At 44.7% G+C, this 26,393-nt stretch overlaps 1 protein-coding gene and 1 long non-coding RNA gene across 22 annotated transcripts in view; one reads left to right on the top strand and one right to left on the bottom strand.

The window, feature by feature from the left end:
* AGBL1 (AGBL carboxypeptidase 1) overlaps positions 1-26,393 on the bottom strand; it is a 371,201-nt gene that overhangs the window by 328,147 nt on the left and 16,661 nt on the right. For 8 of the 11 annotated variants that reach the window (XM_053272300.1, XM_053272296.1, XM_053272297.1 and 5 more), the window contains 4 exons: positions 19,414-19,477; positions 18,490-18,636; positions 17,263-17,394; positions 11,778-11,871 (listed from right to left, as the gene is read on the bottom strand). In XM_053272300.1, coding sequence (XP_053128275.1) covers positions 11,778-11,871; positions 17,263-17,394; positions 18,490-18,636; positions 19,414-19,477 — 437 coding nt within the window. Of the gene's footprint in view, positions 1-11,777; positions 11,872-12,125; positions 12,211-13,774; positions 14,091-14,530; positions 14,585-17,262; positions 17,395-18,489; positions 18,637-19,413; positions 19,478-26,393 lie in introns of those variants that run through there. The other 3 variants (XM_053272302.1, XM_053272301.1, XM_053272303.1) reach the window with 3 other exon arrangements.
* Positions 13,230-26,393, top strand: part of LOC128334859 (uncharacterized) — an 83,360-nt gene continuing 70,196 nt past the window's right edge. For 3 of the 11 annotated variants that reach the window (XR_008311432.1, XR_008311429.1, XR_008311430.1), the window contains exons 1-3: positions 13,240-13,551; positions 16,917-17,014; positions 25,479-25,633. This is a non-coding gene — a long non-coding RNA (uncharacterized LOC128334859). Of the gene's footprint in view, positions 13,552-16,916; positions 17,015-25,478; positions 25,634-26,393 lie in introns of all 11 variants that reach the window. The other 8 variants (XR_008311427.1, XR_008311428.1, XR_008311435.1 and 5 more) reach the window with 6 other exon arrangements.

Below are 26,393 nucleotides of genomic sequence, written 5' to 3'. Positions count from 1 at the left end.
GGGATTGGCCATTTGTGTTGCTGCCTCGAGGCTCTAGAAAGCATTCCCTGCTGAAACAAGTGTCACCCCATCTCTTGCAACTTTTAAAAAGTCAGTCAAGAAACATTTGTTCACCCAGGCTTTTAATTAAATACTGTTTTAAAAGTTTGTTGTTTGTTTTAATACTTTTAACATTGTTTTAAATTTTACATTATTGTAATGTACAAACCTTTGTATTTGTGTTATTTTTATTGTTTTGTTGTAACCTACCAGAGACTTGTGTTTGGGGTGGTATACAAGTATACTAATCAATCAATCAGTCAGTCAGTCAATCAAAAAATGTCCAGAGAGTGTACTGCAGACTTTACATCCAGCACCATCAAGTGACTAAAGGAGCTATTAAGTTTTCATTGGGCCTGTTGTTTCTGGACTCCTCAGCAGTTTGTCACTTTCATGTCTGAGCTTTCAATCAGCGGCCCATAAGAACATAGGAAGATGCCTTATACTGAGTCAGACCATTGGTCCATCTAGCTCAGTATTGTCTTCACAGACTGGCAGCGGCTTCTCCACGGTTGCAGGCAGGAGTCTCTCTCTGCCCTATCTTGTAGATGCCAGGAAGGGAACTTGGAACTGCCTGCCTGCAAGAATGCAGGTGCTCTTCCCAGACAGCCCCATTCCTTGAGGGGAATACCTTACAGTGCCTGTGAATGGATGTCGTCTTCCATTCAAATGCAAACCAGGACATGTCCTGTTTAGCAAAGGGGACAATTCGCTTGCTACCACAACACCAGCTCTCCTCCCTCATTCCTGCATCCACATCCATTCTCAGCCTGATCAAATGACAAATTGGCGAAATGGGTCCCCTTTTCTTCTGTACAAAGTGCTCTCTCTCTCTCTTCATCCCATCCAAATCAACCGTCCACCTACAGATGGCGCCAGCACTTTTGTCAGCATTATCATGGCATCTACCATCTGGAGCGATGCACCTTTACAGCAATTTCTCCCCACCTCATTGGCTCTTCATCTATTTTCAAAACCTCATCCAAAAGCACCGCTTTCCCTCCCATGCCTTTGCCTTTTAATTTTCTAGTTTCTCCCCACTTCTGCTATTCCACTCTTCCATTGCCAATAACACACAATTCAGCAGTGTAACTATATTTACTTGGAGAAGCGTTTCTGACATAGCGTTGCTATGAAATCAAGCTTTATTGCTTATTGCAGCTCGGGCAGGTTGTTCTAGGAAGGGAAGGATATAGACCGTAAAAGCAGAGATATGCAGGAAGAGGTGTATAAATGAAGGCGCCTCATCTTCAGCGCTCATTTATTCTATGAAAATGGCCCATTGCATAAAACTCAAATGCAGTGTTTTATTTACTTATCCTACTGATGTAACCTCTCCACAAGCCATGTCACCTGGAATATAAAATGAGCGTACTAACTACCTAGTATAGTAATGAAAGGTTTGATGGTTTTTTAACTCCTTTAGCACATCTACAGTACTCGGTGCTTGAATTATAGGGGCAGAGGGAGCTCAGGCCCCTCCCCCCCGCCACACACACCTTGTATGATGGCTCTTTTCATTTCTAAAGAGGGAGTAAGGGGGGGGAATTAGAAGGTGGGCTTGTGGATTTATTTAATGGCCATTCCATTTCCTCTCACAACATAAGGACAATTAACACTATTCTTTAGTGTTGACCCTAGCCCAATTCACACATTAGCCCAATTTCAGACATGATGCTGTATGAGTGTGCAGATGTCTGTACACTCGTACATGTGCTTGTCCTCTCTTCACACCATGCATATTGTAGCGTCTGTTCCAGCCCTGAACGGACACAGGAAGACACTCTATCACATGCCTTCTTTCTCAATCAAGTCTCTTCCCTTCATTTGTTTTGCAAGATTTCTACTTGAACACACAGATTTGGAAGAGGAGTCTTTCGCTCTGCCAGTGACCTAGCCAAAAATATATCTTTTGAAGACCTCCCTCCTCCTCCTGATGTCCAGCAGGAGATCAGGGCAACCAGGCAGTAACTTTTTAAATTTATTGTTAGATTTCAAATAACTTCCAAATAAGTGGGCATTAACTAACAGCAAATTCTTGATTGCATTCCAATGGAATCGGACATTCGCATCCAAGTAAACACCCAAGCATCTTGGCACAATTAATGAGAAATCAGCTGCTAACAAGGGGAATTAAGGCTGATTTGCCTCCCACTTCACCTCCCAAACTGTTGCCAAATAAACATATGTACCAAGCTGTCCACAGACAACTCCTCAAAATGGACTGATCCTGGCAGCCGGCGCTGCGCGTTCATGTTGCCAAGGAACTAATCAGCGTGTCAGTGTGCGGAGTTCATTCCTCATGCTGAAAATATTGGCTGGCAGGGACCAGCAAGCACACTTGGGCTTCCAGCATCTGTTCAAACAGAGCTCAGCTGAATAATTGGGAGAAGGAGAGGTCTTGTGCAAATATAACCAGGAGGAGTCAACCCATGGCAGAGTCTCACATTTTAGGCAAATAATACTATCTTCAGGGGTCTCTGTGGGTTCGCTTCAGTCTTTTAAAAAAATATATTATTTTCTAACATGTTTCATGTACATTAGGTTATGTACATTATGGGAGGAGAGCTGGTCTTGCAGTAACAGGCATGAATTAGCTAAGCAGGGTCCACCCTGGTTTGCATTTGAATGGGAGGCAACATGTGGGCACTGTAAGATATTCCCCTTAGGAGATGGGGATGCTCTGGGAAGAGCACTTGCAAGCAGAAGGTTCCAAAGTTCCCTCCCTGGCTTCTCCAAGATAGGGCTGAGAGAGACTCCAGCCTGCAACCCTGGAGAAGCTGCTGCCAGTCTGGGTAGACAATACTGAGCTTACCAATGGTCTGACTTGGTAGAAGGCAGCTTCCGATGTTGACTCCAGGGGCATAACTATAATAGGGCAAGGGGAGACAGTTGTCTGGGGGCCCACTGCCTTGGGGGGCTCCCCAAAGGCAAGTCACATGACTGACTCCTCCAGCTGCGCACCCGCCCGGGCTTCCTTCAGTTGTATTAATCCTCCAAAATTGATGTGAGTGTTAAGACCTGGAGCTACCAGAACAGCATGTCTTTCTCTAGTACGATTAAATGACTTGCAGAGTCCACAAAAAATAATTTAGGATGATGTTCTATTGTGCACATAGGAGATAGATAGATAGATAGATAGATAGATAGATAGATAGATAGATAGATAGATAGATAGATAGATAGATTTTGCTATGCTTTTTGTTACCAGTATTCAGCCTCATTTAAGATTTCTATACTTCATGAGCTGAGCTTCAGTGAGGGGGACCCATTTTAAAATCTTGTCTCTGGGCCCACTCCAACCTTGCTACGCCCCTGGTTGACTCCCTCAGTTTCTGCCAGTCTCAGCCATTCAAACATCTCCTGCTCTCTAAGCTTGGGTCCAGCATTCCCTGTAACAGGGATTTCCAGATGTTTTTGTTGTTGTTGTTGACAACTCCCATAATTCGCAACCAAAGGCCAATGCAGCTGGGAATGCTGGAAGTTGTAGTCAACAGCATCTGGAAATCCCTGTTACAGGGAGCACTGCTTGGGTCCCCACATGTTGTTGAATTACAGCTCCCATCATCCCCATCTACAGTGGCAAGGGATGATGGGCATTGCAGTCCCACATCAACAGGGGACCCCAGGCTGGAAAATACCTTAGATAACTCCACCCATTCAGGTGCTATGCAATATATGACACACACACACAAAACTACACACACACAACTACACACACACACAATGTCATGGGAGCACTTGAGTTCTAGCATTATGAAACAGGGAGACCATCTTCTCTCTGCCCCTCCACTTTTATACATCTTTCTCACAGTCCCTTTAGTCACCTACTATTTCTGCCCTTCCTAAAGTGACCTTGGTGGTTTTGCTTTACACAAGAGCTGCTGAAATCCCAACACATAAGATCTGAAGACACGCAGATGTGGTTATGACATATTCCTGACACAAACTACCAAATAAACACAACGCGGAGTCAAGTAAGTCCATCAACCCTTGCCACTCAGAGTCAGGACCGTCTCCTCCCATATGAACCGAGGTATTCAACTGGGCATTGGCTTCAAGTCCTGACTCCCTCAAACATTTATCTGTTGGGGATTCTGGACTTCCTCAGTCCAAAAGAACATTGCCAAGCCTTTAAATCCCTGTTCAAAAGAGAAAAACCTTATACTGCCCTATCTAAGCGATTTTTCAACGGATCTTCATCGAATTTGCAGGGGAGGTGTCTCTTGTCACCAGGTGAATGTGTGCTGATGGCCAGGCATATCAGACAAATGGTTTTGATTTTTATAATCAATATAATGTTCAGGGCTTATAATGGTGGGATGTTGAAACTACTCTCCGCATTAACTACACTGGCACAACTCTGCCAATATATTCTATGCTCAGGAAATACATGCAGCAAATAAGAAGTTCTTTTTCTGCATGCATTGGCTCTGCAAGCTCATGTCCATCAGAGTTTTCTAGGTGCAAAGGGTGGTGAATCTCACCACATTAGGGATGGTGGATGAAGGAACATGTATAGGATCAAAGGTAGCAAAATCTGGAAGTCACATTTCTGACAGAGAAGAATGAGCTTGGCATGCATCCCAAAGAAGGTCAACTAGGGCAGGAGGTGAACCTTCATTTAAATAACCCAGGGCTTGACGCTGAGTAAAATAAATAGCACTGGGTATCTTGTTACTACATGCTAGCTGCCTTAGTAAATAGCTCTTGTCCTGGTGAGCGACGGTGCTGACTCTTGAAGTGACCTTGGCTTAACTGGGCAAAGGCAGGCAACATCCATGGGATGGGATAGAGAGGGGGAGATATACTGTCCATTATTCATTCTTGGCAGCTAACCAAGCAGCCTGGGTCATGTCAACCTTCTCAAGAAGAGACAGCTTGTTCCCTCCTTCCAGAAGGGGGGAAATTTTTGACAGCCTATAGCTACAAACAAAAAATTGGAGAAGTTTGTCAAGGGTAGGGAAGAATGGGGAAGGTCTTGCAATGATTCCTTGGGCAAACTAGAAATATGGTAGGACTGTCCTCACAATGATCACTAGAGTAGGAGAAGCCACTAGGGCTGTTCTCATGACAAGTAGACACAAGCTCACAGGAGGGGAAGCATTATGTCACCAGGAACAAGAGGAAAAGAACAGGAATGGTGCACTGATAGTTCGGCCACTTTCAGATGTCGTGTGAAACTTTGGGTAAATGAACCTGTGGTTAATCTGTGTCCATTTATAAACCATAGTTTGCGGAAGGCGGCCAGCCCAAGGTAAAAAATAGATGTACTCGATGAATGTAGTAGTCTGTTTACCTCGCAAATAGCAGGAAAATGGTGCAGAGAGAAAGAGTTAAATCCCCCCTCTGACCATGCCACTATCCTTAACCAATTGCCCTCCAGCTGCCATCACTGCTTACAACAGAATATAGAATAGAGTGGAGATCTGATCACACATCTCCAACATCTCATCCAGTCTGGCCCGCAGCATAAAGCTATTTTGCAGAGATTGCTGTGAGCATTCATGAGTCAATGATTACCCAGTTTTGCATTCATGGAATTCTCAACTGAACTTTTTCCCTGCTTTTTAGACGGGCCCAAAGCAGGCAAGCATGTTCCCCAATCTCCCAGCCATGCTGGTGCATGTCCAATTCCCATTATTTCTGCTTCTCCGGAGCCATAAAGTGCCTCCACTCTGGCTCACCAGAGTTCTAATCACAGACAGTAATCCAGCAGGAAGGACAGGGGGAGGGCAGGCAGGATTTCCTTACTCAGTTAAGTGTGGCAAGAACCCATCAATCATGTGATTAGCAGCTGCCTGAGGCCATGCGACTCAGGAGCCAATGAATTCCCAAGCCTGATGTTTTGCAGCAAGTATCCCCCCCCCCCGTGATCCCAGCTCTTTAAATGGCACAGCATATAAATCCAAGAGGAATTGCCTTAAGATGGATGTCTAGGACACTAGTGAGCAATCTGGACTGGTACCTGCCCACAAGATATTCTTTCTTATTTATTAATTTATGATTTAATAGCTGGGCCGAGCACAGAGCATCTGCGCCTCTTGTTTCCCCCACCCGCCCGCTGCCACCTCCGTGGATTTCTTTCCCAGTCTGCCCAACGCCACCATTTTCTTTCCCCACCTGCCACCATTGCTGTTTTCTCCCCCCACACAGCCCGCTGCCATTTTCTCCCACCCGCCATTTTGTCTTCCTCCCCCCACCCTGCCAGCATTGCCTTTTTGTTTCCCGTCTCGACTCCGCCGGCAGAGCTTTCCTCTTCCCCTGCCGGCAGCTTGCTCACGAACTCTCATGAGAGCTGCCACACATGGGATTAGCGACGGGTGTGCCCGAGATAAATATATAGATAGATATTTGTACACCACCCTTCATCTGAAGACACCAGGGCAGTTAACAACAAGATAAAAACCGTAATCAAACTTCAATAAAAGCAAACTGCTAATACAAAAACACAGCTACGTTAAAGAGAGCTGGGAGGGCACAAATCGTCCAAATGCCTGTTTTAAAAGGGTAGTCTTCCAACCCCTCCAAAAGACTGGGAAGGAGGGAGCCATGTGGATCTCAACTGTGAGTGAGTTCCACAGCCTGGGGGGCCATTACTGAAAAGGGCTTGCCCCACATGCTCAACAAACAAACCTCAGCAGGTGTGTCGGCACATGGAGCCAGGCCCTCCCAGCTGATCTAGTCATTTGGATAGATTCAGCTGGGAGCAGGCAGTCCATAAGGTAGTTGGGGCCCAGGCCATTTAGATTCCATTATCATACAAGGTCTGCAGTGCAAGCTAAACTCATAGCGCCCTCACTGCCATCTATTAATTATTATTATTATTATTACTCATTCAATTTCGATACCACCCTTCCAAAAATGGTTCAAGGCGGTTTACACAGAGAAATAATAAATAAATAAATAAATATTGAGATGTGTTAAGTAGATCATCCACTGAGTTTGGATGCTATCATATACCTCCTCCTGTGGTGCACAGAAAGGGGCCTTATACCAAATAAGACCACTGGTTCATCAAGTTCCAATGTGGAGAAATCTGAAAACTCTCTGGAATTTCTGCTTGAGAGGAACCCTGAAATTCAGAAAGAGTTTCACCTCCTCCCTGAAAACTTTGGAATTCAGAGGTAATTTCCACTGAGAAGTAACATCTCCATATCCTTAAATGATGATGATGCCATGGAACACAGACACCAAGGCAGCTTGTGAAAGGAGTTGCCAGTTCTATCTTTCTTGTGCTGCAGCGCCATCCCTAAACTGGCCAGAGATGGTACTACAGCTCATCAGCACAGCCTGGTAACTTGAGGAGCTAACTATCAGAGGCCTGGCTGGTCTTGTGGTAGCCATCATGAATCGTTCCCTTTGCTAAGCAGGGTCCACCTAGATTTGCATTTGGATGGGAGATTACATGTGAGCGCTGTACAATATTCCCCTTGGTGGATGGGACCATAGTTCAGTAGAAGAGCATCTGCATGCTTGCATGCAGCAAGTCCCAGGTTCAAAGTAGACACTCTACTACGGAGTTGTGACACCATCTCCACATGGCTAGTGAATCCACCAAAAATGATGATCCTTCTATATTATGCTGGATTCATCCTATGAATCTATATATATGCAGTATTTATAAGAAACGCACTGGTTTGCAGTGTATGTTGGCTCAACCTCAGATAATGTCTCAGAGCTCCTTCAGTGGAAGAAAGATGGAAGACAGTTCGAGAGATGGTTAAGCAAGGGCATTATATACAACTGAGAGAAGGCAGCACTGTAAAACACTGGCAGGCTTTTCTAGAATTGCAGAACAAAGAGGGAAGGGAGAAGATGGATGTGGAAATGATGTGTTCATTAAAGTAAGTTTATAATGTGATAAATGATCTTATGGCCAGAGATAAGTAATGGGAATATCTTGGTTTTTAACTAAAGTAATACATGAGTCGAAAGTACATATGATTACACTAATGGGTAATATTAAAATCTATAGTTATGACATACTGTCTGCAGGAGGAAACTTTGAAAACTAAAGGAAGAAGATCTAATTTTATCGTGCTGGAGAACTATGTCTAGCGGCTTCTTGGACTATTACTGCATTTTTCTTTTTATCTGATCTTTTATATGTTAGCTTGTTTGGACAGTTTACTTATATCTGCTATGCTTTTGGATTTACTGAGTGGGTTACAATTTTCCTTTTGATTATCCAGTTAAAAGTAGTAACCTGCTAACCCCTGATAACTGAGCAAAGAGGCACCTTTTAAAAGCGGTGATTATCTTTATTTATCAGGGGGAGAGCAACTGGCCCTATCCAACCCCAGGACAGCATCCCTCCAGTGTCTGTTGTTGGTGTCTGCCTTATGTTTCTTAGACTGTGAGCCCTCTGGGGACAGGCAGCCATTTAATTAATTAATTAATTAATTAATTACTGCTTTGGGAACTTTGGTTGAAAAGCGGTATATAAATACTCATCGTATTCATATTCATAACCTGAGAGCCAGTGTGATGTAGCGGTTAGAGCATTGCACTAGGAATGGGGAGATCTGAGCTCAATCCGCCCTCAGCCATGTAGTTCACTGAGTGACTTTGGACTATCTGCCTGTTGGTTGATGAGAACCATGTATGCCCCCATGGAGGAAGGCTATGATAAAAATGTAACTAATGACGAACTGAGGTGAATTCCCATGCAGGCAACCCTGGATAAACTGTAGATACTGAAAATACAAGCAGCAGTCTATGTGTAGTCAGATATAAATTCTATGGAGGAGAGCTGGTCTTCTGGTAAAGTAAAGTTGTGCCAACAAGTCGGTATTGATTCCGGCCGACCAGAGAGCCCTGTGGTTGTCTTTGGTGGAATACAAGAGGGGTTTACCATTGCCATCTCCCGCACAGTATGAGATGATGATGCCTTTCAGCATCTTCCGAAATCGCTGCTGCCCAACCCAGCAGGGTTTCAAACTGGCAACCTCTTGCTCGCTAGGCAATTTACTTCCCTGCTGTGCTATTAGGTAGCAAGCATAAATTGCTCCCTTTCCTAAGCAGGCTGCCTTGGTTTGCATTTGGATGGGAGACTACGAGGTCATTCACACATTCAAAAACTATTTTCTACCTGGGTTTGGGAGCTGTGTATTCTCCCAATTTGTGGTTGTGTGGAAGCAAGGTAAGAGGAAAACCTGGGTAGAAGTGATTGTGTAGAAGCAAGATGGAAGGAAAACCTGGGAAACCTGCTTCCAAACAATCACTTCTACCAAGGTTTTCCCCTTACCTTGCTTCTACACAATCAAAAATTGGGAGAACACACAGCTCCCAAACTTTGGTAGAACCCAGTCTTTGACTGGGTGAATGACTTCTACATGTGAGCACTGTAAGACATTCCCCTTAGGGGATAGAACCATAGCTCAGTGGAAGAGTATCTTCATGTCTGCATGCAGAAGATCCCAGGTTCAATTCCTGGTATCACCTCCAGGTAGGTCTAAGAGAGATTCCTGCCTTCAAACCTTGGAAAGCTGCTGCTAGTCAGTGTAGAAAACACTTAGCTAGATGGACCAATGGTCTGACTCAGTATAAGGCAGCTTCCTCTGTTCCTTTGTTCCTAATCTGTGAAGCATAATGTGACTCTGCCCACCCTCACCATGTTCATTTCTACACTTCAGGTCCTGTCATTACTGGATACACAGTATTAACTTGGTTACCCAGGACAGAGTCTTCTCTGTGTTGGCTTCTAGACTATTTTATACATCCCTCTGGATGCATCACAGGCCCCCACTATTACATCCTTCTGCTGCCAGGTGAAAACATTTCTGATTCATCTGAAATACTGGAAACAACTGAATTAGAACTGCACAACCGCCTAGAAAGAGTTTCAAGATGTTCTGCAGCTGCCTCGTCGTGCTACATGTTGGAGCTGCCTTCCAAATTGCACAGCAGCCATGACGGGTCCCTATCATTGGCAGATGGCTGCCCACCATGTCAGCTATCATTCCTTATTCGGAGCTTGTGCCTCAGAATTTGTGAGGGCAGGCAAATGTTGCCTCAAACTTCCCAAGCACCCCCATTTTTTGCCCCACCTAAACCAAAATAGAAATTTTTATATTGCTATACTGCTGTTTGTCAGCAACCCCAATGCAATGTCTGACTGATTTCATCGTTGTTTTTCTTCCCCATGGCACTAAGTGATGTTGCAGCAGCATCCCTAAGGGACTTGTAGGAAATGGAAGTTGCACAGAGGAGCTGCTGGTAGTAACACCCCACTTTCACTCCCATTTCACACATTCACCCCGAATCCCCGAAATCTTGCCAGTTTTCAGTGCCTTAAAAAGAATCAGTGGAGTTGGCAGGCATTCTGGCTCCACTAAATGTTGTTGCCTCACATCTGGCTGCCCTTAAGCCTTTCTTTACCCCCAGCCTTTTCATCCTGAGTTTTGTCCTGATTCTCAAGTCATGAGAGATCTCTTTGAAAATCTTTTTGCTTCATACCATGTCAAAGCAGCAGCAGTGGGAGAAGCAGCCGCAGCTTGAGGACCTGAGTGCACGTGCTCCTTCTCATTTATAAGGCGTGCACGCCTTGTAAATCTTACTCCGAGAACTGGCTAGGGACAAGACCAGAGCAGACAGCTGCATGGCTAATTTTAGCTTCACACCAGAGACCCTGGGCAGCTTTAAGTCGTGACGGGGGTAAAAGGCAGTGAGTGTACTTAAAAATAAAAACAAGGCCTGTCTGACCCTTGAGGCTTTATCAGACAGTACACCTGTAAGGCAACTGTCTAAATTAACAGCTTAGCGCCTGGTACCTGAAAAAGACAGGTACCTTCTCCTAAGCCAGGGCTCAATACACAGACCTGCAGTAGGGTTTTTCCTGCTCTAACAGAAGCGAAGGGGTGGGGTAGTATAGACAACCTTCCAGGATTGGCCTGGAGTCCCCAGGAATCAGCACCAACCTCCAGGTGACTCCTGAATGCAATTCTGGAGATTTTCATGGCTTGATGTGGTGAAATTAGAGGGGGGGGGGACTGGTAAAACAATTAATGGGAGCACTTCCAGCTGGCCACTGAATCCTTAAGGGGACAGCACAGAGTTAATTTACTGTGCCTGAATGTAATGCAATGGCCATGTTCACACAATCATCCAAATCTAGGTTTAATGTGGGTTACCAACATCAGCGTGATTGTGTGAATCCACACCAAGGTGGGAATCTCACATTCAACTGGGACCATAAGCCAGTGGCGGCTGGTGTGGGTGTCACTGAGCGGGGGCAGTGACAGGAGGCACCTTTAAGTCTAAATTAGAAGATGCTTACCTCCCATTCCGCCCCACCTGAAAGCTCTTACCAGCAGCGGTGCACCACCCAGCACCCATTGCAGCAGAGAATAGACTCTGCCACTCAGCTGGCAGAGGCCATTTGCGTGGCCAGCTCCACCACAGTGGGTGTTGGGTGGTGCCCCATTGCTGGTAAGAGCTTTCAGGTGTGGCAGTACAGGATGTAAGCACCTACTAATTTAGACTTAAAGGTGCCTCCCACCACCCTCACCCCCCACCGGCTGTCACTGCCATAAACTACTTTGGTTTGGATTCACACAATCACGCGGTTGTGTGAGGTCATTCGTCTCATAATGCTTTGTTTACACACACATTGGTACATTGGTTTAATTTATATTAAGGCCTGCGTTCACTATAGGTCTAGGCAATCACCTTGCTATTTAGCATGTTTAGTATTCTCACAAGCCCAGAAAATATATCCTATGAGTACCGCCTACCTTGTTGTCCTGGTGTGCTTCTTAGAATAGGGTGTGATAGCTTTGAAAAGTAGCTCCATAGCTCCGTTAATCCCCAACATGGTTCCCACCGTAACTGTGCGGATGAAAGACAGAAACAGGATCAGAACTGGGGGAGTCCATTTTTTTGTTATTATAAAGAGAAAAGAGCTGTTTGTTTGTTTGTTTGTTTGTTTGTTTGTTTGTTTTCTATACCACCCTTCCAAAAATGGCTCAGAGCGGTTGAGATTGATAGAAAACTGTTCATTCTCGGAAATCTACAGCCTATCTTACAAACAGAGAAAATCTATAAGAGAATACCCCGTCAAAACATTCATTCACCCAACTTACGATCCTGTCTCTTGGGTCAGTGATTTAAAATTCTGTTTTCAAATCCACCCTTGCTGGATTCCACCCGTGATTTTGAGGTTCTGGTTTGCTGAATATATTTACTAAGTGGAATTCAATATGTCAGAATCAATGGTTCTTCTGAAAACATATTTCTGAGCCTTTTCAAGACATTCTTAAAAACATTAAAAATTTAAAGAGGATTCTTTTCATTTTAAAAATTAATGTTCTTGTTTTCTGGAATTGCACCATTTTATAATGGCATAATTACTCTTTAAAAACTAGGAATATTGGTTGACATCCAGACTAAATTACTCCTTGAGAAGTCCTATGGAAATTGTTGTCCTTTAGAATAATTCCTGAGTAGAACTGTAGAGTAACTTATTCTATATGCCAGCCATTAATTTTAATTTGTTTCTGTTTCTGTCCCAGTTAAAAGCAATTCTTTTCACAGGAGCTCAAACAGTAGGGATTGTTTTGTTTTTTAAATTGTTACTGTGAGGTGGCATTGGCATAATCTATTACTGAGGTTTCAAAATCTGCAGTTCCTGACAAAATATAGGTGGAGTGGAACCCAGAGCTGTTTAAAATATATTTTAGCCGCTACAGTGTAGGAAATGTGCATTTCATGCTCCTTGAGTGGCCATGAGCACACATCAACACTAAAGACAATGGCTGACAGACTGAGGAAACTTATTCAGAGTAGTCCCATTGAAAGTAACAAGACAAGTGAAGAATTTCTTAACTTGCCCTTTTCATTCCAATGGGACTACTCTGAGAACATTTCCTCAGACTGTCAATCCATGCATCAGCTCTCCACTCTGAATTCTAACTTCTAGAGGGCCCAGAGAGGGAGCTGAGTACTAAAGGATAACTCTCCTGCAACTTACTCCAACCATTTTTTAAGCAGGCACCTCAAAAGCAAAAGTGGGGGGGGGAGGGAGAGAAAGAGTGATTTACCAGGAATAGGTCCTGGAACCTGACAGTTGGAGCAAAATGGAAATGGAGCAAAACTCCATTTGGAGCAAAAATGGAGCAAAACTTGTGACAAAATGGAAAGTGTGTGTGTGTGTGTGTGTGTGTGTGTGTGTGTGTGTGTGTGTGTGTGAGAGAGAGAGAGAGCGAGCGCACTTTTCTGAGAGCACTTTTCTGTTAAAATGTTTGCTCACAAAAAGTCAATTTAATTTTCAAGATGAAGCAAGTGTCACAGATGATTGATAGAGAGGCGTCCCTGCACACAAGCAGGGAAACCCCGATTAGAATCCTGGGGTGAGGATTGGCGGATGGTGGCAGTTAGAGAGCGAGAAATGGCAGTCGGAGGCTTGAGGGAAAGAAAGGATAAAGCTGGGGTGGGGGAGGAAGAAATCAGTGGGGTGTTTTGAGGAGAAGTTGGATGAAAGAAGGAAGGAAAGGGGCAGGAAAGGAATAGGTCAGTTAAGACTGTGAAGGTTAGGGTGATAAAAAGGAGAGGTTACAAAGTCACTCAATAAAGCCCTGTTGCTCTGCTGTAATGCCAATGTTATATGCCGCTGACAGAAATTTATTTGGAAATGAATGCTTATCTTTAACTATTCTTTCGTTTAAAATAAGTTTGTCTGTCTGTCTTAACTGGTGTGTCTTGTTTTATTCAACACACCTAAGAAACCACGCACCAGGTTAAGGCTGCAGGCTCAGAAATGCAGGTGAAAGACAGCTCTGAGTGACTGACGGCAGCAAACGGGCCAGAGGCTGTTTTCTCACGGGTCCTTTGAAATAAAAATGGCTTTCATCCCCCCTGAAATGTCAAGGGGGAAATGAAGAGGGAACCTACAGCCTATACAATAATGGGTCAGAGTGACTCACGAGGCTGCCTGACCTGTAGAAAAGCTTCCAGCTCCAACTTATTTTATTTTATTTCATCTATATATCTGTATGTCTGTCGGTCATTCGATTTGTTTGTTTGTTTATTACATTTATCTACTGCCCCATCCAAACGGCTCTGAGTGGTGCACAATAACAAAAACAAAACTACCTATCTATTATTATTTATTATACATTTGTATCCCGCTCTTCCTCCAAGGAGCCCTGAGCAGTGTACTACTTAGGTTTCTCCTCACAACAACCCTATGAAGTAGGTTAGGCTGAGAGAGAGGTGACTGACCCAGAGTCACCCAGCTAGTAACATGGCTGAGTGGGGATTTGAACTCAGGTCTCCCCGGCCCTAGTCCAGCACTCTAACCACTACACCACACTGGCTCTCTATCTATCTACAGCAAGGCTGCTCAACTTCGCCCCTCCTGCAGATGTTGGCTGACAACTCTCGTAATTCCTGGCTGTTGGCCACTATGGCTGGGGGTTATGGGAGTTCAAAATCAGCTGGTGGAGACTGTTTATATTCAGTATCTATCTATCTATATCTATCTATCTACCTTTAAATAATTGGTCTGAGCGACAAAAGGACTCTGCTGCTGCTCATTCCCTTCCCTGACGATGGACTGCCTTTGACCTTGCCTTCACCTCCCTCCCACAGCTGCAAAATTAAGTCCCTGTCTGCAAATGCAAGAGAATGCCATTGCAATGAGACGGCAGAGTTCTGAGGTGACCATACAGACTGTACCATATCAGACAGCAGGTGGAGATCACATTTTTAAATATGTGTAAAAATGGCCTGCAAGTAGAAAGGTCGCCCAACACAGGCTGTGGCCCAGCCTCCTGCCTTTCTTCAGTATGCCTGTTTTCAGTGGAGGACAGGTCTATCAATGGCTACTAGTCTTGCTGGCTATAGGCTACCTCCAGGCTCAAATCACATCTGTAGGGGAGCAACAGCAGGAGAGAGGGCATGCCTTCATGGCTTGCGTGCGAGCTCCCCAGAAGCATTTAGTAGACCACTATGGAAAACAGGATGTTGGATTTGGAACCCTACAAAGAGTGAGAGAAAGTCCTCAGAACTGAGAATTCGACAGCACTATTGCAGAAGAGTGTTATATTCTTTGGTGAAGACTCTGTGGGGAGTAGCAGTCAAGTCTACACAAAGGATCTTTTGTGGGGGGTGGAATGAGAGCCAGCGTGGTGTAGTGGTTAGAGTGCTGGACTAGGACTGGGGAGACCCGAGTTCAAATCCTCATTCAGCCATGATACTGGCTGGGTGACTCTGGGCCAGTCACTTCTCTCTCAGCCTAACCTACTTCACAGGGTTGTTGTGAGGAGAAACTCAAGTATGTAGAACACCGCTCTGGGCTCCTTGGAGGAAAAGTGGGATATAAATGTAATAAATAAATAAATAAATAAATAAATTTGATCAGAGTCTGGGTTCTAGAGGAGCCTGGACTACTCACTTCACTTTTCTCTTTGCTACCAGTCACTTTTTACATAATCTAGCACAATAGAACTTCTGCGTGGCTGGAATTTTTGAACTGCACAAATCTTCTTTGAGAACCACACTTTCTTAAATTTAAAAAAAAAACCTGCGTATTTTGTGTCTGGTTGCAGATTTTGAAAAGCTCTGCTGTGTTTGTAATCCAGTCCTCAGACAGGAGCACACAGCATGAGGGCAGACCTTGGCTGTACAAGAAAGTGCAAATAAATAAAGTGCCCTGTAACCTAAATCAAGACGCGTTTCAACTGCCATCTCTGTTACATCCACCCTTTCAAATAATGCTTATCTCAGGGAGAAGGACTAGGAACGGGAGAGCTGGCTGCCTGCCCAGGCAGGCCCATAGTGTGAAACCAGTGGGGTTCCTGCACATACATAGGAAACCCTACAGGGCTAGCAGCCAGGGGCACTAAATCTTCCAAGGGAAGATTTAAAATGCTAAGCATGCCGAGCTGGGCCAAATGCGGATGGCCCAGTTAGAAGTCTACAAATGGGAAGCAGCCACTAGGTTAGAGGAGGTCAAGAAGACAGTGAGGGCAGCTGGCAAAGATCTGATCCCTCAGGAACCGGTTGGAATGTGGTTACTAGCAATCCTGCAGAAAAGAACCCAGCTCAGCAGAGTGATGACTGGGGACAATGAGGGCCACATTTTTATAAACACCCCTATGACACATCTCTGGTTGAAAATATCTTTGGTTTTTAAGGAATGCAAAGTGCTAGAGTTGACAACCCTTCAGGACTGGCCTGGAGTTCCCAGGAATTGGCACATGCAGAACAAAAAAGGTTAAATTCCATGTGTCCGTTGTTTCGGGGTGGCTGTAAATGGTCATCTCCAAGGTCATCTCCAGCTGCCATTTTGTGAAGAGGGGCCATTTTGTGGATCATCTGGGTTTTAAAAAGCATTTTCCCATTATTTTTCTTTGAAAAATTGGGAATTAGGGATTGGTGTTGCATTCCTGGACAGCTGGAGACCCGTGGAGCATGGTAGGGCACTATATTTCACTTTTTTTGGTGGTGGGGGTAACTTTTTGCCCATTTTCCTGCCTCTGGGAAGCTAACCCCCACAATTCCCATAGGCACAATGCCCCGTTATCTGTGGTTCTGTTATCCACAGTTGTAGCAGAGAACGCAACCCCCATGGATAATGGGGTTCACTAGTACCCCTTGATACAGTTTGACATAGGCTATGTTTAAAATGTTTAAAATGGCATGCTTACATGGTAGTCCCCAAAAGCTTTCAATGACAATGTAGTGATCTGCATAAAGGAAAAGGTTGGGAACCACATCTAAACAACTTGGCTCAGGCAACAATAATGTTAGGAAACAGAAGGAGGCTTTACAATAACATTGTCTGTTTATGTTACCAACTGTACTGTTCATTGCTGCAGATTTCTACTTTCTTGGGCTGTTTGTCCCAATGATATCTGTGGACTGTGTTTCAGAAAACCGAACCTTTAGATGAGATTGCCAGAGACTGTTGCCTTTCTGAATGTACAGAGTCCTGGATCAAATGAACTGATCCCAAGAGAAGGAGACTGATGTAAGTGCTGAGATTTCATTATTGCAAATATAGCTGATTCTCAATGTTTGGAGGGGAAAGTGTAAACCAATGAGTGTATGTAATCATTGCTTCCATAAATCTGAATATGGTCCATTTGTTTAAAAAATGGCTCTAAGTCTATTTTGCTATTTAATTTAATCCTGAAAGTACAGACAAAAAGTAAAATGTTACACATATACAGATAAAACTCACTAGAAGACTGAGGCAGGAGGAGGTCACACACTTACCACTAGAGGCAAAAACCTGCAGTGCCCAAAGACAGTGGGTGAGATTCTGGCTGTGGTTCAGATTTTTCCTTGCTAAGCTGAGTGTCACGTCAATTGCTTCCAGTTTCTGTGCTTTCAGCCCAAACTTCTTATCTGAAGGACCGCAAAGAAGAAATAAAAAATTAACTAATTTATGCCTTCCAGGTCTCATCAGAGCAAATAATATAAAATCATTGAAGTCTTCTATCCAAAGATCTCAGGAAGTTCTTTGGAGCTCCATCCATGCTCCAAGGCACACATGGAGCTGTTGTATGCTTTAGTTGCCTCACAAGTTTCAGTGGTGGCAAAGAATCGTGTGCTGTGTTTTCTTTGCCAGAGAGCATCTGTTGTTTCCATCAAAACAGATCTTTGGAGGCCAAGGAATTATATGCCCTGGTAACAGCCATTATTTCATGGAGATGGTCATTTGTTGCCCACACTGTCCTGCACCAATGCAGTGGGACATATGGGTAAACAACATGGCCATCACTATGCAGCTGCATAGTGGAATTCTGACAGGGATCAGCTTGTTTCAAGTAAGAAACACTTTGATTTAAAAAGAACAACAATAATAAAAAGTGGAGACACAAAAATGAACCTTAACATTAAAACAAATGAGAAAGTAAACAAATGAAAAACATTAAAATTGAAATACATTTTAAATTTTAAAAATGCACACCTCTCCTTTTCCATCCAAAATCTGTCGCTTTCTGCACCGACTCTGCCTTAGGAACATAGGACGCTGCCTTATATCATCAGACCATTGTTCCATCTAACTCAGTATTGTTTGTCTCCCATGACTGGCAGTGGCTCTCCAAACTTTCAGGCAGGAGTCTCTCCCAGCCCTACCTGGAGATGCTGCCAGGGATTGAACCTGGGACCTTCTGCATGCAAAGCAGAAGAGGCTCCACCACTGAGCCTCCGCCTTGCTGCCACACCAGGCTGCCAATATTTTTGAAACCAAGACTCAACCATCCTATTGATAGCCCATCCACAACACCCAACTGGCTCTTTCCAGTACTGCCCAGGATCATAAACAACTCAAAGGCTGAATGGAAAAATATGCCACTGCCAAGAAGTTATCTTGCTTTTAACAGTTTAAAGTATCACGTTTAGAGAAACAACTCCAGCCCGTGGGGCACAAAGACCCAGTAAGGAATTCAGCACCACTACATCATGCTTCACATACACAAGGTTCAGTGATGTTACCTTTCTGGCCGACTTTGGCTAGCAAGCGGAACAGGGGCAAAAGGATGTCATAGTCCGGTATAGGAGTCTGTGCTGCATTCACCAGGGCCTGGAGGAGAGCTTCACTGCCACCTTTGCTAATCATGTAGTGAACCCTCCTGTCCGTCCCTAAGGAGGAGAAAATGAGAGCTCGAGGCTTTTTTCGGCATACATGCAAACTCTCCATTCCCACAGCCTGTAGACCTTTGAATAACTCAAGGCAGCTTTGCAATTACATCTTTTGTTTTTCATGTCAAGCTAGACAAATGTAATTTATGCACAGGATAAAGGCACAGCATGCATGACACAGAAGAGGATACTTTTTCACATAATGCATACTTCACCTATGGAATTCACTGCCACAATCACTGGTGATTGCTGCTAGCTCAGGCAGCTTTAAAGGCCAAAGGGAATGATGCTCAGGAGATACATGAAAAGTCTTCAATATGTATAATGGAAAAGCAACAGTGGAGGCTACAATGGAGAGGGAAGAGTGGCTGAGGGAGGGGCGGCCATTTCCCATAATTTCTAGGTGGCTTTTGCACCCATGTGGAGCAGATGTGGAGCCTCCTTATTTTTTGCACTGTGGGCAGAAAACCCAGTTTGGAAGAGCAATTTTGAGAGAATTAGTTATGGAAGGGGAAAGGGCTAGGCAGAGCCCTATGAGTAAAGGGAGCTATCTTCCCCCTGCCTCCAGGAATGCACCAGGGAATAATGCCATGTCACAACATTGTCCACTGCATTCTGGGAAGGAAAATGGAGCTAGCTGCTTGGGAGGCAAGCAACATTTCTAGCATTGCTACTGCTGCCTTATTTGAGTCAGGAAAAGTGATTTGTGCCATCCCTCCTTTGAGGTTCCTTGTCTCCATCTTAACAGTATTATTCAAGGTCCAGTTTCCTACTTACCAACAGAAAACAGGTCTGTGAGCACACTCAGGATATTCAGGACCACATCCTTGTCGCAGGAACTCTGCAAGAAAACACAGTTGGTCATCAGCTCTGCAAGACAGCACAGTTTCTGATACAGCCTCATAAATGTGACTGTTAAATGCACTCCAAAGAGGCCTACAAAGGATTTCATCTTCTTAAGAAAATGCTTCGAACCAGCTGTAAGGAAAGCAGGGGAGCAAATGTATCTTTGATATATTTGCTCCCTTCTGCAGTCAAAGGCCTAGAGGAGGCGATGGTAAAGTGAGGAGAAATTGAAAATCCTCCCACCTTGCTGAAGAGAGGAAGAGCTGGACAAGGGACGTGAGAAGGAACTGGAAAATGAAGAAACTGGAGTCTAATATTCTTTCAAGCCTACTACCACTACAACTATGAATATTTATATACTACTTTTCAACAAATGTTCTCAAAGCAGTAGGTACTAGGTAGGTAGGTTGGTAGGTCCCTGTCCCAAAAGGATTCATAATCAGAGAGGGGGGGGATCACCAGAACCACTGCAGGGATGCTGTGCTGCAGTTGAATGGGACCAATTGCTCTCCCCCTACCAAATATAAAAGAATCAGGGGATAGAGCCTACTTCTGGAATTTCTCAGGCAACATTAACAAGAAGCAGAAGCTGCCATTTTAGATGTCATCCAAAGCCTTCTAAATTGGGTCTTTAAATTATGTTGACACCCGGATTGCTCCCTGCTTTAACTCCTGGGACATTACATATAAACATAGGCAAAAACAATCCTGTTGGATCAGGCCCAAGGCCTATCTAGTCCAGCAAGTTTCCCACAGTGGCCCACCAGATGCCTCTGGGAAGCCCCCAGCAAGGAGATGAAGGCATTCCTGCAGCTGATCCCCTGCAGCTGGTATTCATAAGTATTTCACCTCTGAGCCTGGACATTAAAATGTCTCTAGAGACAGGTGGAAGGGAATAGAGAACTCACCAACCTGCCAAAAGAAGGCACCTCAAGCAAAGCACCTCTTTGGTTTGGCTGCTGGGACATTAAATGAGTTCTGCAGGCCCAAAGAACAGTAGCTTTCAGCCATCTGTCAAAGAGTTATGGCTAATGGTGCGGATCCTTTGAGAACATGCAACTATGTTTTGGAATAGTACTTTGGACCTGAGATGATCATGGTATGGGTTTTTCCTTTAACCCAGGCTTCCCTAACCTGCGGCCCTCCAGATATTGCCAAACTACAATTCCCATCACCCCAGCTACAACTTATTGTGGCTGGGATGATGGGAATTGTAGTTCAGCAACATCTGGAGGGCCACAGGTAGGGGAAGCCTGCAAGTTTAGCCAATTACAAAATAGTGGGTGAAGGATGATTATAAGGTTGGGGAGGGATCAGCTACAGTAGAACCATTCCTCATAGAAAGATGGAGAGTTGGTCTTGTGGTAGCAAGCATGAATTGTCCCCTTTGCTAAGTAGGGTCTGTCCTGGTTTCCACATGGATGGGTGACTACATGAGAGCTCTGCCTGCTGTAAGATATTCCCCATAGGGAATGGGGCTGAAGCTCAGTGATAGAGTACCTGCTTGCATGCATAAGCTCCCAGGTTGAATCCCTGGCATCTCCAGGCAGACCTGGAAGAGACTCTTGTCTGAAACCTTGCCACTGCCAGTCAGTGTCGACAGCACTGAGTAAGATGCACCAGTGGTCTAAGGCAGCTTCCTATGTTCCTGTGTTCCTACAGTGAGGGCTAAAGTATAGGAAATGGAGGGGGAGATGTAAGAAGTAACTAACATTATATTTGAAAATGTGTAAGCCAAGGTTTCTCACTTGGGTCCTCGGATGTTGTTGGACTACAACTCTCATCATCCCCTGCCACAATGAACCAAAGGCCAGAGTTGTAGCCCAAGGTCATCAGGGGACCCAGGTTTAAGAATCTGCAACTCTGCAACTCCTACTTTGAGCACCTGATGGTTGAAAAGTGGGATATAAATCTAAGAAATAAATTATCAGTGAATGATGTTTATTATTTATTTATTACTTTTATATCTCGCTCTTCCTCCAAGGAGCCCATGGTTATGTTTATCTTCACAACAACCCTGTGAGGCAGGTTAGGCTGATAGATACATGACTGGCCCAGAGTCACCCAGTGAGCTCCATGGCTGAATGGGGATTTGAACTCGGGTCTTTCTGGTCCTAGTCTAACGCTCCAACCACTGAACATGCAATGAAGTATACAAATACAAAGCCGTAGTTAACATTATAGTGTAAAATATTGTAAGCTGCTTTGAGGACAAAGTGGGATAAAAATCTATCTATCTATCTATCTATCTATCTATCTATCTATCTATCTATTATATTTATATACTCCGCCTGATATTTACATCTCTAGTCTAATCAACTGATCAATAAACACTAGATGAAGTCTACAATATTTGATAGGTCTGGGGTGAGGCCAGTCTGAAAATTAGCACTTTTGTTTCCTCCTGGGTAACATGCTTGAGTCTAGACCACTCAGCAGCTCCCAAAAATATCTTGTGTCATCACTGTTTGTGTTAATGGCTTCGGCAACACGCAATCCAATCAGCTAAAATAAACAACCCAGTGTAATAGGAACATAAATCAATGAGGATTTTTATTGCTGAAATCTCACCATGAAATCTATCCAACCCATGAGAAAGGAGATACTGTACCACCCCCAGGGTGTCTGAACTGGCCAGTCAATCTATATGCTATTTTCTTATTACATGTCATCTTTAGCCACCTTGGGATGCTTTAGCCACCTTGGATTGTTTTTGACAGGAAAGGTGGGATATACATCTTAAAACACATATCTAATCTACCTCCTGTTTTTGCTCCCCCACTACTACTACTACTACTACTTTCTATGAATATTTATGTACCACTCTTCAACCAAAGTTCCCAAAGCAATAAGATGGTCCCCTGTCCCCCAAAGGGCCAAAGTCTAACAAGAAGCATAAGGTAGATACCAGCAACAGCCACTGGAGGGATGCTGTGCTGGGGTTGGATAGGGCCAGTTGCTCACCCCCTGCTAAATACAAGAGAATCACCACTTTTAAAGGTGTCTCTCTTTGCTCAGTTAGCAGGAATTAATCAACTGCCTTTGCTGCTTAATCAGTCTCTGGGTGAACAATGCAGTGAAGAACCAAAGGCCTCATTTCCACTCATCAGCCTGACTTTCTAAGAAGTGAGACTTGGGGGCAGGAGCCACAGAGGCCAAGGTATAGGTTGGATGAATGCTGTGAGGTGTATGGGATTTGATCTGCCAGCAGAGTCCAAGTATCCTGGCCTCGCTGCCGCAACTCTTCAGTGGTGATAAACCACAACACAACCCCTGACAATAACCACAAGCCAGGACCAGCTACTTAGAAAGTTTGACTCCGCTTCATATTTATTTATTTATTGCAAAGTATTTCTACCCTGCCTCTCTTCAGAAATTCAGGGCAAACCCAGAAAACACACAGGCACAGCTGCCGAGGGCTCCGTTGATGAAATCAGCTGCTGCAAGCCCATCTCTCTCTAACTGGAAGGTCCCTCCACGGGCTGGGATGCATTCCCAGCATGCTTTGTGCTGCCAGTGGACTGGAAAAGCCTCATGGCATCAGTGGCCATGAGCCCTCCCATCAGCCATGAAGGAGCAGGAGGCAAATGCAGCCCTGCCAAAACTACATCAGCTTTGGGATCATAGCGTGTGCATTGCAGGCTAGAGTGCCCATTCATGGCAGCTGCTGTACGTACAGTTCTCTATGGTTTCCATTAGGGATGTGCACGGCACTGGCTAGCCTGGTTCGGTTCGAGGCCATACCGGCCTCGAACCCAACTGAGTCAGTATGGTCCAGCACCCCCTCAACTCCCCTCCCCGGTTCAGTTCAGGGGGTTTGAGATCCAGTGGGGTGAGGTTCAGTTCAGATTGGGGGGGTCCACAGAGGTTCCCTGCCCTCCTCCAGCATTCTAAATCACCCCCTCCCCCAGTTCAGGCACTCTTCAGCCAGTTTTCGGCTTTCACCCGGCGGCCTGGTGGCCATGTTGGGAGCTGGGCGCCTGTGCACATGGCTTCTGCATGGCCCGGGATCGCAAACCCCTCCCAACTTTAGGGGGGTTGGTCTGGGGGTCTGGTTCGGGGTTGAACCAGTTTGCGCATCCCTAGTTTCCATGTGAGGGAAGGTGTACTGGGCGTTGGTGACTGGCATGAAGTGGTGCAAGGGTTCTCACGAGTAAAGGACCAGGATAGGAAGGTTCTGCTCTCCTCCACCCTTGGTTAGAAGCTGGGTACAAAAGCTGGATAGCCCTGCTGGGAGCAACCTGGACTGGAGGGAAATGTATGAGTTCTGGTGATCATGAAAGTCTGGGTAGCCCATCTCCTACCCTGATTTTAACAGTTGCGTGAACCAACCTATTTCACATTACTCTTCTCCAGAAATTCATGGCACCTTACATTAATTAATAAAACAATAACATAATTCCTGCTTTTGGATGGAACTTTAATAGATTTTTTTTTAATCAAACAGATTTAGGGTCTTGTTGACCCTGCTCTGCTGTGAACGGTGACTGAATGGTGTTTCCATTTTATGATATCATATTGCAGTACTTAGACATTAATTGTTCTTTCACGTATGACTGTTTGGATTTGGGCTTCCTTCAGTAGAAAAGCAGGTTAAAAAGGCAGATGGGCTGCCTTTGTACATAGTCTGGAAACTGCATTTCATGCTGAATGCTTGTGCTGTGGCCAGGTTGGTCTCTGGGAAGTCCCGAAAAGGCCATATTACTGAAAGAATGACACTGGCTGCCAATATGTTTCTGAGCAAAATACAAAGTGCTGGTTCTTAAACCCTTAATTGCTGGGGCTCACGGTATTTAAGAGAAAGCCTTCTTCATTATTATCCCCATTGCCTATTAAGGAGGTTCATCTGGGGGTGCCACTAGAGGTGAGCAACTCAGAAGCAAGCTGTCTCTGTAGTTGCCTTCCCTGGGGCTGTGGAATGCAGTTCCTGCTGAGATTAGAGCTGCTCTATCCTGGACTACTTTTAGGAAACAACTGAAGACACATCTCTTCAGCCAGGATTTTGGTTGAATTTTTACTTTGTTGTTTTAATTTGAATCTGTATGTGTTTTAATTATGTTTTTAAATTTTGTTGTTTTTTATTTTTTTGGTAAACCGCCTTGAGACTTCTGGAATAGGCAGTATATAAATGTATTAAATAAACAAACAAATAAGATGAAGTGAAATGAATACACGTTTTCCAATATGATGTGTAGTTCTACCCTGAGTCGATCAGAAATTTCAGCTTGAATGGAAAAAATGACTGACCAGGTCAAGCTTATGGGGGAGGGAAATGGAAGACTAGAAACTTAAAATAAATGTGGTATAGGAAAACAACTCCTGACTTCAGTCTCCTGGCAAAGGATGAAATCACTCGGGTTGGCAAATCCCAGAACACATGGCTTCAGGCAACACTTGAAGTTGCTCCTTCCCTCACCTCCTTCTATATAATTCCCTTTGTCAACCTTGTTGTTCTGACACAGCAGCTCCACTGAGTGTTTGAGCTCAATTCAAATGCACGTAGCTGATCACAGCAACCCCAATGTCAAGGCAGTCCCGTCTGCATCTGAATTAAAGTCACGGAGGAGGTGAAAAGCAAGCATTAAGCAGAGCTGCGTATTCAGCACCAAGGACAGCCAACCATGGGCACAAGAGAAAGAACTGTGCATTGAATGACATGTTACTCTGCACGCACACATGCACACACCTGAGCTCACATCACCAGCAGACATGTTTTAAGAGCACATGTTGGCTGTTGCAACATGTAAACCGTACACACACACAACAATCCATGCAGCTCTCAGGGTCAGGCTAGATGTGATGAGGCAGCCACGTTTGCTTATCTACCCATCTGCCATGTTTACTGGATCTGGGGTTTCATTTTAATGTGAAAAAGGCCAATGTCTGACATCCTGACTAAGTCAGCATTAGCAGGCCAGGAAGATGTGCCCACGCTTGCAAGTTGTTTTCTTAGCTCCACAGCACAGGGTTTTCATCAGTCATATTGTGTCTTGCAGGGCTGGGCAGTGCCAGTCTCCTGGTGAGGACTCACTGAAGGACCAAGGCACAAGGCAAGGTCACAAGCCAAGAAAGTCAGGTCTACAAGGGAGTAAGCACAAGTCAAGAGAAGCTAAAGTCAAGAGTCAGGCAGTCAGCTCTATGCAGGAGCAAGGTAATAGCAAGGTCCAGCTAGAAAATTTGCAATGACATTGCTTCGGCAAGGTCCTGTAGTAGACTGAGCTCTTTCAAAGGGGAAGGGGAAACTGGCCATGCCCCATGGTCTGGAAGACTTAAGGGGGTTGCACCTTGTTACATACCAGTGGGGATTTAAACCGGCAGCCTGTGCTAATCAAGTCATTTCCCCGCTGCGCCATTAGGTGGCGATTGTGTTTTTACAACTTTTTAATTTTTCCCCCTGACCTGCTCTGTAAGTAACTGTTATGAATTTGTAATTTTTTTGGTTGCTTTTATAACAAGCTTTCTTGTTATAAATATATAAATTACAGAGTCACTGGCTATGGCATGGCTGGAGAACTGATGATGGAGTTGGTGTGGCTTTCACCTGAACTGGCAGAAGGAGGCAAGGGGATGTCCTCCGGCTGAAAGGGAGGTTCAGGGGATATAGGGTCCCCTGAATTCTGAAGTGGGGGGGCTTCACACCTTGTTTCTTCACTGGAGTCATCAGGTTCTGTCTTGGATGAAGTCACGCTAGGTATCATGACAGATCTCTGCTTCCCCTGGAAGTGCTCTGCACCACCTCAAAATATGCCCCTGAGGCTCATACAGCCTTCAGGAACATATTTTTGGGTGGGGACAAGCATATTCAGTGGAAACACCATTTGTCTAGCATCGCCCCCTGCCCTACCCTGCATGTTCCAATGGCAGTGCACATCCACGGGTGTATCACCTTGGTGCACTGACACTAGCATAGT

This window comes from Hemicordylus capensis, chromosome 10 (assembly GCF_027244095.1).
Source record: "Hemicordylus capensis ecotype Gifberg chromosome 10, rHemCap1.1.pri, whole genome shotgun sequence".
Taxonomy (NCBI): domain Eukaryota; kingdom Metazoa; phylum Chordata; class Lepidosauria; order Squamata; family Cordylidae; genus Hemicordylus; species Hemicordylus capensis.
This window is presented reverse-complemented; position numbering and strand designations above follow the sequence as displayed.